Genomic DNA, 12,228 nt, shown 5'->3' with positions numbered 1-12,228 from the left:
GGACAGAAGGTAAGATTTGGGGTGGCTCTGACCCTGACATTCTGTTCAGCATAATAAGCTGGCCACACAGTACACTTTTCAGAAGGGCTTGACCATGTCTCTTTCCGTCTTCCCCACCCGCTTTCCAAACTCCTTACCTTCCCCCAACCCACAGCCTCCAGGGCCTCCCAGGAACCATCCTACAACCTGCAGGCTAAATGGGAGGAGGTTCTGGAGAAGGTGTGGAGCCTTGCCAATCAGGTCCTCCATTCTACCGAGGCAATACTGTCCGACAGTCAGCTCGGGAGTCAATTCCGGTGAGAGTGCAGCCTGGTGGGAGGGGCAGTGAGGAGGGGGTACGGTGGGAGGAGTGGTGAGGAGGGAGTACAGTGGGAGGGGTGGTGAGGAGGGAGTACGGTGGGAGGGGTGGTGAGGAGGGAGTATGGTGGGAGGGGCGGTGAGGGAGTATGGTGGGAGGGGCGGTGAGGGAGTATGGTGGGAGGGGTGGTGAGGAGGGAGTACGGTGGGAGGGGCGGTGAGGAGGGAGCGCTGTGGAACGGACAATGAGGGAGTGCTGTGGGGTCAGTGAGGAGGGAGTACGGTGGGAGGGGTGGTGAGGAGGGAGCACTGTGGAACGGACAATGAGGGAGTGCTGTGGGGGGCAGTGAGGAGGGAGAATGGTGGGAGGGGCGATGAGGAGGGAACATTGGGGGGGCGGTAAAGCAGGAGGGCTGTGCTACTTTTTTCTTGAGCTAACATAATTCATCCACTATTCCCGAATCACCCCTTCGCCCTCCCTTCCTGTCCACTTCATTACATTTCCCACCTGTCCTTACTCCAACCTTCCTCTCCACCCCAACCCGGCCCTCGTCCTTTCCCCCGCTCCATACCCACACCCCTCAACGACCCTCACGCTCTCCTTTTCCCCCCTCCCGTCCCTGCTGTAGGGAGCTGATCACGGAGAGCCTCGCCCAGCTGAACACCACCGCTGAGGACCTGCGCTCCCGCCTGGGCCCCAAATCGGAAGAGTTCCGCTTGGAGCTGGAGCGGCTGCAGGAACGGCTGGAGAGGGACCTAAGCTCACTGCAGAGCACGGTCGAGCAGTACCAGCGCGAGGGCCAGCTGCTGACCAAGCAGAGCGTCAGCGACGCCCACCACACGCTGAGCATCTACCTGCGCAAGTACCGCAAGCGGCTGTCCCGCGACCAGGATCAGATCCGTCTCAAGCTGCAGGAGTACCAGGAGCTTCTGGAGAGCCAGGGCCAGCAAGTCGCCGAGGGGTTGCGCCAGGCGCTGGAGCCCGTGGCCACAGAAGCTGCCAACCAGCTGCAGGAGCGGCTGGACTCTCTGCGCCAGGGCTTCCAACAGCGGCTGGCAGAGGTGCAGCGGCAAACGCTGAGTCTGCAGGAGCGGGCTAGCCAGGATGCCCAGGGCCTGCGCAACGCCCTGGAGGAAGGGATGGCCTCTCTCCGCAGCTGGCTCCAGGCCGAGGCTGAAAAACTGACCAGCCACTTCCAGGATCTGCTGGATGGTCTAAGGGAGCAGCCAGCTGAGGAGATGGTCAACTGAAAGTGCGAGTGGGTCTCGTGCCCACCCTCACCAGGTCTCTGCCACAGCCCTTCCTGAGCCTCTCTCTCCTCCATACCCTCCATCCCTCCCTGTCACCTCCCTATGGGGTCTCATCTCCCCCTCCGGGTTTCTCCCCCTCCATCTCAGCCTCACCCCTCCCTCCACCCTAATTTTCACCACCCCCCAAAATTTGCAGTTCTCTTGTGCCTGCCCCCTCCTCCGTTTCCCACACCCTTCAACCTCTGCTGCCACGGCAAAGCGACTTTCCTCTGACCCGGATACCTGTCGGGTTGGATGGAGTGAACTCGGACGGGATGCTTGTTATCTGCACTAACTGCCTCACTGACTAACACAATAAATACTCATTCAACGCTGCTGTGTTTTCCTTCTGTATCAAAGCGGGCTCGGTGTTGTGGGAGGGTGGGAGGGGAATGCCAGTAGGCAGGATGGGGTTGGAGAGCACACAGGTGGGGAGGAACCTGCTGTGGATTGTCCCCACTCCCCCCGAGTGCTGTTCCGATCCCCAATGTGGTGGAATTGTCTCTGGTCCCTTCCCTCCCAGTCACCACGTCGCTGCAGTTCCCACCCTGTGGGAGGGGGCGGTGAAGAGGGAGCACTATGAAGAAGTGGTGAGAAGTGAGCAGGGAGGTTTTGTGAAGAGGGAGCACTGTGGGAGGGGCGATGAGGAGGCAGAATCAGGTTTAATATCACTGACATTTGTTGTCTTTGTGGCAGCAATACATAATAATAGAAAAAACACAAATTACAGTATATTTGTTAAATTAAACAAGGTGTACAAAATAGAAATAAGAACTGTACTGTGTACTTTCAAATGAGACCTGGTCTTTTGGAGACCACAGATCCCACGGACACGATTGGAGAGGGTGGTTCTTTGATGACCTAAACTGGTCCCAACATATTGATGTAGTTATAAAGTAGGTAAGACTGTGGCTATACATTAGGAGTTTGAAGAGATTTGGCATGTCAACAAATACACTCAAAAACTTCTATCAACACACATCAAAGTTGCTGGTGAATGCAGCAGGCCAGGCAGCATCTATAGGAAGAGGTGCAGTCGACGTTTCAGGCCGAGACCCTTCGTCAGGACTAACTGAAAGAAGAGCTAGTAAGAGATTTGAAAGTGGGAGGGGGAGGGGGAGATCCGAAATGATAGGAGAAGACAGGAAGGGGAGGGATGGAGCCAAGATCTGGACAGTTGATTGGCAAAAAGGATATGAGAAAACTTCTATAGCTGTACCGTGGAGAGCATTCTGACAGGCTGCATCACTGGTATGGAGGGGCTACTGCACAGGACTGAAAGAATCTGCAGAAGGTTGTAAATATAGTCAGCTCCATCTTGGGTACTAGCCTACAGAGTACCCAGGACAACTTCAAGGAGCAGTGTCCATTATTAAGGACCTCCCTTTTTCTCCTTTTAATAATGCCCTTTTTCTCAACTTTACCACCGGGTAGGAGGTACAGAAGCCTGAAGACACACACTCAGCTTCTTCCCCTCTGCCATCCGATTCCCAGATGGACTTAGAATCTTTGGACACTACCTCACTTTTTTAATATACAATATTTCTGTTTTTGTACGTTTTTAAAATCTATTCACTATACGTATATTGCAATTTATTTATTATTATTTTTATTTTGTTTATTATTTTTGCTCTGCAATATTATGTATTGCATTGAACTGCGGCTGCTAAGATAACAAGTTCACATCACATGCCGGTGATAATAAACCTGATTCTGATTCTGGGAGGACAGCAAGCAGTAGAGTTTAGGTGTGGATGAGACGGGCACTATGTTAATGCAGAAGGTTGCAGCTCTGACGCATCGTCTTTCCCAGTCCGTTCGCATTGGAGGCTCTGGCCTCCAAATTATGAGGGGGAAAGAGGGTTGACGTGGATAGGCTTTTTCCATTGAGAGTGGGGGAGATTCAAACAAGAGGACATGAGTTGAGAGTTAAAGGGCAACAGTTTAGGGGGAACTTCTTTACTCAGAGAGTGGTGGCTGTGTGGAATGAGCTTCCAGCAGAAGTGGTTGAGGCAGGTTCGATGTTCTCGTTTAAAGTGAAATTGTATAGATATATGGACAGGAAAGGAATGGAGGGTTATGGGCTGAGTGCAGGTCGGTGGGACTAGGTGAGAGTAAGAGTTCGGCACGGACTAGAAGGGCCGAGTTGGCCTGTTTCCGTGCTGTAATTGTAATATGGTTATATCTCAACCTCGGGACAAACGGGTGTGGTGCGGGTGATGGTTATCCCTACCCAGTGGTACTGTATTCCGTCGGGAAGAGAGGGGGCAGGGAGGGAGACCGTGACGGCGTGAATTGTAGGAGAGCGATAGGCAGAGGAGGGGTGGGATAAGGAGAGAACAAAGGCGAGGGAGAGGAAAAGAAAGAGGAGGGAAAGCACAAAGTGTGAAACGACAAGATACAGGGGGGAGAGTGTGAATGTGGAAGGAAGAAAGAAAAACTGAAAAGGAGAGGGAGGGGCAAGAAAATCGCCGCAGAGACAGGACACGTTGGACCCACTGTTGAAGCTGGGTGCTCACCCCTCTCTGGGTCAGTTAACCTGCCGTTATAGGTTGGCGGTGGGAGAGAAGCCCCTGTTGTCACGAGCAGGACTCAGTCTAGCGCTTCTGCACTTTCTGTCCCCTCCCCGGCACCATCGGACAGTAGCTAGCTGGTCCCCAGTCCCCTGATCCACCCGTGCGGTGTGCGTCGTTCTTCACGGAGACGCGTGGCTTCGCTCCGGTTCCTCCGGCGAGAGGGCGCTCAGTATATCTCGCACATTCTGGTCTCCCTCCCCGAGGAAGGACGGACTCACCACAGATCGAGGGGTGGGATGGGCCGAAGGGTTCCAGATCGATTCCTGGGATAGGATCGGTGGGGGGATGTTTGTTCCGTGTGGAGGGATTGAGCAGACGGGAGCAGAACTCCATGACGCTTGGGAGAAAGGAATGGGGGGGAGACGGGTGCCCCCCCCCCCCCCCCCCGGCCGCTGAGTCTAGAACCAGAGGTCTCAGAATGAGGAATTAGAAGCTCGGGAGGGAGAGACGTAGAGATTCCTTCACTCATAAAGTCGGGTGCTCCTGGGAGTTCTCACCCGACCCTCGGGAGGTCTGAGAGAATCTTTTGGATATTGGGGAGAGTGCAGAGTAGGTGGGGCTGAGAGAGATGATCAGACGGGCGGCACCTCGTTGCGATGTGGGAGGAAACCGGAGCTCCGTGGGGAGACCCCACACTGTCACAGGGAGAAGAGAGACAGACAGACGAGGCCTCACGGCAGCGTAGCAGTTGGCACCACGCTAGTACAACTCGGGGCGATTGGGCGTTCAATCGCAGCGCCATTCCATTGTCATCCCCGCGTTTACCCCAGTGTCCTCCCACAGTCCACAGATGGGCAGAATAGGCTAATTGATCATTGTAAATCGTCCGTGATTAGATTAGGGTTAATCGGAGTTGTGCTGTTGCCGGGGCAGGGGGACGACGGAAACTCTGCAAAGTCCGCACAGAGAGCACTGGAGATCGTGATCGATGTCGTCTCTCTGCATCAAGGAGCCACCGAATTTACCTGCTGCGCCACGAACAAATACCACTGCAACAGAGGAAAAGAACCAATGTCTCCTGGCTAAGTCATTGCCCCCCACCTCCCCCCACCCGAGACTCGGAGGCGGCAGACGGCTGTGGCTGAGACCACACCGGTCCGCAACCCGCGAACAGACAGACACAGCCTCAGGGTGCAGGAGAGCTCTCGTCTCGGCTCTTACGCAAGCGCAGTCTGCGGGTGAGCCCGGCAAACCACAAAGCAGACCCATCCCGCGGGGCAGAGCCAGGACCACGGCCCGTGAGTCACCGGGTGAAATGGGTCCCGATAAAAGAAGAGGAGTTGCTCGTACAGACAACAGTTGCAAGGTGCAGCCCTCTCCTTCTGGTAAGTTGCAGGCGGCAGAGGGCGAGGGAATCTTCTACCTCCAAACGTAGGAAATGTCGTCTGGTCTCCATACCCCTTCCCGTCTCCGTGACCCCATCGGACCCTCCTCCCCCGTCTCTGTGATCCCCTCCAGGGCCTATACCCCTCCCCATCTCTGTGATTTCCCTCTGGTCTCCATACCTTCCCTGTCTCTGTGATCCCCTTTCCCCTACACCCCTCCTTGTCTCTGTTAATCCCACACTCCCCAACAACCATTCCATTCTCTGTGACCCCATCCAGCTCCTACACCGCTCCCCATCTCTGTAGCTCTCACCTGTGCGAGGGGGGGTAGTTGGGGTGGTTTCAGTGGGAGTGTTTATGGGGAGGGGTGGAATTTTATGAGCTTGCTCTGTTCTGTCCCTCCTCATCCCCGCTGAAGTGACCCTCTGAGAAAGATGAGTCTCTGTCTGATCGTACTGGCTGCCTTGTGTCTGGGCCTGTCCCTACTCACAGGTATGTATCCCACCGCTCCGAGAAAGGGTTACTCTGGCTCGATGACAAACCTCCCTCCAGGCTCTCCGTCGAAACGGTGGTGGCTGGGCAGGAGGAAGAGAGCAGAGGGGCGTGAATGAGGGAGTGGAATCGGAGGAGGAATTGGGGTAAGCAGGGATGGTGAGTGAGACCATGAGGATGGAGGGGAAGAGGGCGAGAATAGGGTGGCATGTGGAGAGAAAATGAGTGAAGGGAGGAGGAGGAGGAGGAGGAGGAGGTTTAAAAATGGAGGGGAAGGGAGATTGAGTAAAAGATGAGGGAGGGCAAGAGATGGAGCATATGGATAGGGGAGGGAGAGGGGTGATATTTAGGGAGGAAGGGGGAGCAGGTAGGGACGAGGGAGGGAGATTGAAGGAGGGAAAGGAAGATTGAAGGAGAGTAAGGGAGAAAGGGTAGGATGTTGAGGGAGAGGAGTGGCGGGGAAGAGAACAGAGGATGACTGAGGGATAGTGAGGAGGACAGAACAGGTGAAGCCAAGGGGGGGTGAGCTGAGGCGACATAATTGGCAAGTACGGGATCCTTCCTTCCTTCTCTCTGCAGCTCCTGTCTCAACCTACCAGCAACAAGGTCATCAACAAACAGAGATTCGCCCTACATCCTCCGTAGAAGAGCTCAGGACCTGATCACTCAGATCAAATAATTCATCTCCTCCTTCCTCAACAACCCAGAGTTCCTGCAAGACATGATGTATGTATCGGAGTGTTGGGTGTGGAAGGAGTTTCTTCTGTGTGCAACCCTGGGAGTGTGTGATGGGACAGTGTGGAGGGAGCTTCACTTTGTGTCTGACCCTGGGAGTGTGTGATGGGACGGTGTAGAGGGATTTTCACTCTGTGTCTGACCCTGGGAGTGTGTGATGGGACGATGTGGAGGGAGATTCACTCTGTGTCTGACCCTGAGAGTGAGTGATGGGACGATGTGGAGGGAGATTCACTCTGTGTCTGACTCTGGGAGTGTGTGATGAGGCAGTGTGGAGGGAGATTCACTCTGTGTCTGATATCAGGGGTGTGTGATGGGACGGTGTGGAGGGAGCTTCACTCTGTGTCTGACCCTGGGAGTGTGTGATGGGACGGTGCAGAAGGAGATTCACTCTGTGTGTAACCCTGGGAGTATGTGGTGGGACAGTATGGAGGGAGCTTCACTCTGTGTCTGACACCAGGAATGTGTTACAGGATGGTGTGGAGGGAGCTTCACTCTGTGTCTGACTCTGGGAGTATGTGGTGGGACGGTATGGAGGGAGCTTCACTTTGTGTCTGACGCCAGGAGTGTGTTACAGGATGGTGTGGAGGGAGCTTCACTCTGTGTCTGACTCTGGGAATGCGTGATGGGGCAGTGTGGAGGGAGATTCACTCTGTGTCTGATATCAGGGGTGTGTGATGGGACGGTATGGAGGGAGCTTCACTCTGTATCTGACCCTGGGAGTGTGTGATGGGACGATGTGGAGGGAGATTCACTCTGTCTCTGACCCTGGGAGTGTGTGATGAGGCAGTGTGGAGGGAGATTCACTCTGTGTCTGATATCAGGGGTGCGTGATGGGACGGTGTGGAGGGAGCTTCACTCTGTGTCTGACCCTGGGTGTGTGTGATGGGACAGTGTGGAGGGAGATTCACTCTGTGTCTGACCCTGGGAGTGTGTGATGGGACGGTATGGAGGGAGCTTCACTCTGTGTCTAATGCCAGGGGTGTGTTATAGGATGGTGTGGAGGGAGCTTCACCCTGTTTCTGACCCTGGGAGTGTGCGATGGGGCAGTGTGGAGGGAGATTCACTCTGTGTCTGACCCTGGGAGTGTGTGATGGGACGGTGTGGAGCGAGGTTCACTCTGTGGAGGATAAATGCGTGGCTGAGGGATTGAAGCAGGGGGCAGTGATTCAGATTTTTTGGGGCAGGAGTGACCGGTACAAAAAGGACGGGTTGCACTTGAATCCCAGGGGGACCAATATTCCAGTGGGGAGGTATGCCGAGGCTATTGGGGAGAGCTGGGGGCTTGCTTGGGGGGCGGGGTTGGGAACCAAACTGAAGAGATGGAGGAAGAGGCATTTGGCTCACAAACAGAAAAAGCTTGGAGATGGTGTGTGAAGGAGGATAGGCAGGTGATAGAGTAGAGATGTGCTCAGACCGATGGTTTGAGATATGTCTATTTTAATGCAAGGAGTATTATGAACAAAGCGGATGAGCTTAGAGCATGGGTTAGTAGTTGGAGCTATGATGTGGCTATTATAGAGAATTGGATGGCTCAGGGGCAGGAATGGCTACATTGAATGCCAGCCTTCAGATGTTTCAGAATGGACGGGGAGGGGGCCAAAAGAGGTGGAGTGTGGCACTGTTGATCAGAGATAGTGTCACGGTTGCAGAAATGGAGGAAGACATGGAGGGATTGTCTATGGAGTCTCTGTGGGTGGATGTTTGGAACAGGAAGAGGTCAATAACTCTACTGGGAGTTTTTTATTGATCACCCCTATAATAACAGGAACATCGAGGAGCAGATAGGGAGACAGATTCCAGAAAGGTGTAGTAATAACAGGGTTGTGGTGGGAGATTTTAATTTCCCAAATATTGATTGGCATGTCCCTAGAGTGAGGGGTTTAGATGGGGTGGAGTTTGTTAGGTGTGTTCAGGAAGGACTCTTGACACAATATGTAGATAAGACTACAAGAAGAGAGGCTGTACTTGACATGGTATTGGGAAATGAACCTGGTCAGGTGTCAGATCTCTCAGTGGGAGATCATTTTGGAGATGGTGATCACAATCCTATCTGTTTTTCCATAACATTGGAGAGGGCTAGGAACAGACAAGTTAGGAAAACATTTAACTGGAGCAAGGGAATATTTGAGGCTATCAGGCAGGAACTTGGAAGTGTAAATTGGGAACAGATATTCTCAGGGAAATGTATGGAAGAAATGTAGCAAATGTTCAGGGGATATTTACGTGAATTTCTGCATAGGTATGTTCTAATGAGACAGGGAAAGGATGGTAGGGTACAGGAACCATGATGTACTAAGGCTGTTGTAAAGCTAGTCAAGAAGATCAGAAGAGCATACAAAAGGTTCAAAAAACTAGGTAATGATAGAGATCTAGAAGATTATCAGGCCAGCAGGAAGGAGCTTAAGAATGAAATTGGGAGAGCCAGAAGGGGCCATAAAATGGCCTTAAGGCATTCTACAAGTATGTGAAGAACAAGAGAATAAGACATGAGAGAATAGGACCAATCAAGTGTGACAGTGGAGAAGTATGTATGGAACTGGAGGAGCTAACAAAGGTACTTAATGAGTGTTTTGCTTCAGTATTCTCTATGGAAAAGGACTTTGGCGATTGTAGGGATGAATTACAGTGGACTGAAAAGCTTGAGCATGTAGATATTAAGATAGCGGATGTGCTGGAGCTTTTCGAAAGCATCAAACTGGATAAGTCGCCAGTGCCGGACGAGATGTACCCCAGGCTACTGTAGGAGGTGAGGGAGGAGATTGCTGAGCCTCTGGAAATGATCTTTGCATCATCAATGGGGATGGGAGAGGTTCCAGAGGACTGGAGGGTTGCCGATGTTGCTTCATTATTCGAGAAATGGAGTGCAAACCCAGAAAATTATAGACCAGTGAGTCTTATTTCAGTGGTTGGTAATTTGTTGGAGAAGATCCTGAGAGGCAGTATTCATGAACATTTGGAGAGGCATAATATGATTAGGAATAGTCAGCATAGCTTTGTCAAAGGCAGGTCGTGCCTTACGAGCCTGATTGAATTTTTTGAGGATGTGACTAAACACATAGATGAAGATAGAGCCGTAGATGTAGTGTATATGGATTTTAGCAAGGCATTTGATAAGGCACCCCATGCAAAGCTTATTGAGAAAGTAAGGAGGCATGGGATCCAAGGGGACATTGCTTTGTGGATCCAGAACTGGCTTGCCCACAGAAGGCAAAGAGTGGTTGTAGATGGGTCACATTCTGCGTGGAGATCTGGTGACCAGTAGTGTGCCTCAGGGATCTGTTCTGGGACCCCTACTCTTTGTGATTTTTATAAATGACCTGCATGAGGAAGTTGAGGGATGGGTTAGTAAATTTGCTGATGTCACAGAGGTTGGTAGTGTTGTGGATAGTGTGGAGGGCTGTCAGAGGTTACAACGGGACATTGATAGGATGCAAAACTGGGCTGAGAAGTGGCAGATGGATTTCAACCTAGATAAGTGTCAGGTGGTTCATTTTGGTAGCTCAAATATGATGACAGAATACAGTATTAATGGTAAGACTCTTGGTACTGTGGAGGATCAGAGGGATCTTGGGGTCCAAGTCCATAGGACACTCAAAGCTGCTGCGCAGGTTGACTCTGTGGTTAAGAAGGCATACGGTGTATTGGCCTCCATCAACTATGGGATTGAGTTTAGGAGCCAAGAGTTAATGTTGCAGCTACATAGGACCCTGGTCAGACCCCACTTCTGTTCTCAGTTCTGGTTGCCTCACTATAGGAAGGATGTGGAAGCCATAGAAAGGGTGCAGAGCAGATTTACAAGGATGTTGCATGGATTGGGGAGCGTGCCTTATGAGAATAGGTTGAGTGAACTCGGCCTTTTTTCCTTGGAGCGAAGGACGATGAGAAGTAACCTGTTAGAAGTGTACAAGATGATGAGAGGCATTGATCTTGTGGATAGTCAGAGGCTTTTCCCCAGGGCTAGAATGGCTAGCACGAGAGGGCACAGTTTTAAGGTGCTTGGAAATAGGTACAGGGGAGATGTCAGGGGTAAGTTTTTTAAGCAGAGAGTGGTGAGTGCGTGGAATGGGCTTTTAGCGACTATGGTGGAATTGGATACGATAGGGTATTTTAAGCGACTCCTGGACAGGTACATGGAGCTCAGAAAAATAGAGGTACCTAGGTAATTTCTCAGGTAAGGACATGTTCGGCACAGCTTTGTGGGCCGAAGGGCCTGTATTGGGCTGTAGGTTTTCTATGTGTCTGACCCCGGGAGTGTGCGATGGGAGCTTCATTCTGTGTCAGACCCCGGGAGTGTGTGTGATGGTACGGTGTGGAGTGTGTGACGGGACAGTGATCGTATGTATTCACTTCCCCATAGGCTCCTGCACGACCAGCTCACCAGTTCCATACGGAAAATATTACATTATTGACGAATATCCCAGGATCGTCTCCGACGGAGGAACTAAAGGCCCGTCACTGAACTGCCGCTAAATTTCATATCGTTAGTGCTTAATCTACCTTGGAAGTGAAACACGTCAGAGCTCGAAATTTGGCCCATCGCTTCTCAATTGGGCCGGCTGATTGCCAAATGTATTGCTTTATTTTTTAACGACCTCCTGCATTTTACCCCTCCTTCAGTTCATTTCCTCGGCCCCTCCGAGCAGGTTCCACCACCCATGCGCCGTTCGGCATCACTCCTTCCTCTCCCCTCGCCCCTCAAGTCCCCCTCCCCTTCCCTCCAACCTCCCACTCGCACTTTTCACCCGTTTCCCTAGCGGTGGTACCTCTGCGGCTCTGTCTCCAGGAAGCCCCCCGTCCCTTTAGGTATTTCTGCAGTTCTCTCGCAATCTCATGCCGCTCCGTCGTCTCCCCTTTCCCTTCTTCATCCCCGGATCGCGCTCTCTCAACCACCCAGTCTGTAACATTATAGATTGGACGAGGCCGCTCCGATGTTAACTTCAATCGGGCATATCGGGAATTTCAGATCTGTGTAGTCCGTACTCTTTTTCTTAGCCGGTGTGAACCAAAAAATAAGTAATAAATCGTTTTTTTTTTCAAAACCTTCACTAACGATGAACAGTTTGTCGTTCATTTGCGGTGGGATAATCCAGGTAGATGGAGCTCCCTCAAGCGGCTCTTTGAACGCGGGCGACTGGGTTGCGCACCGCTTGGCCGTGAGAGTCAAGCAGTTTCGCGACAGCTGGGGTAGAGGCACAATTCGATTGGCCCCCATTACAGGAAGGAAGTGGAGGCTTTGGGGAGGGTGCAGGAGAGGTTTAGCCGGACACTGTCCGGATAAGAGGGTATAATCTATAAAGCTGGTCCACGGGTTGGAGGCCCGTCCGTGTGTGTGTGGGTCGGTGGGAGGGAGTGAAAGGCGCTTCCGTGGCCGAAAATATCGGTAAAACCAAGGAATTTATTTGGGAGAGCACACATCAGTCCCCATCGAGGCGTCAGTGTTGGAAGGGGTGGGGAGCTTTAAGTTCCTGGGGCTCGACATCCCAAAGATCTGCCCTGGAATACGCAGCATT

At 52.2% G+C, this 12,228-nt stretch overlaps 1 protein-coding gene and 1 long non-coding RNA gene across 3 annotated transcripts in view; both read left to right on the top strand.

Moving 5' to 3' along the window:
- LOC134341219 (apolipoprotein A-IV-like) overlaps nt 1–1,922 on the top strand; it is a 29,800-nt gene extending 27,878 nt beyond the window's left edge. The window contains exons 7-8 of the mRNA XM_063039050.1: nt 155–296; nt 927–1,922. Of these exons, the coding sequence (XP_062895120.1) occupies nt 155–296; nt 927–1,548 (764 nt within the window). The 3' untranslated portion in view covers nt 1,549–1,922. The remainder of the gene's footprint in view (nt 1–154; nt 297–926) is intronic.
- Nucleotides 1,923–4,796: 2,874 nt separating this feature from the next.
- On the top strand, nt 4,797–11,852 carry LOC134341217 (uncharacterized). Of its 2 annotated transcripts, XR_010016734.1 has the most exons (4): nt 4,797–5,488; nt 5,907–5,980; nt 6,560–6,706; nt 11,076–11,852. It is a non-coding gene; the product is annotated as an uncharacterized LOC134341217 (long non-coding RNA). The 2 variants fall into 2 exon arrangements; XR_010016733.1 differs by lacking the exon at nt 5,907–5,980 and having other exon boundaries at nt 4,863–5,488; nt 11,076–11,851.
- The last annotated feature ends 376 nt before the right edge of the window (nt 11,853–12,228 follow it).

Source organism: Mobula hypostoma (assembly GCF_963921235.1).
Source record: "Mobula hypostoma chromosome 8 unlocalized genomic scaffold, sMobHyp1.1 SUPER_8_unloc_7, whole genome shotgun sequence".
NCBI lineage: Eukaryota > Metazoa > Chordata > Chondrichthyes > Myliobatiformes > Myliobatidae > Mobula > Mobula hypostoma.
The sequence above is the reverse complement of the archived record's forward strand: the minus strand, read 5'-3'. Positions and strand labels throughout refer to the sequence as shown.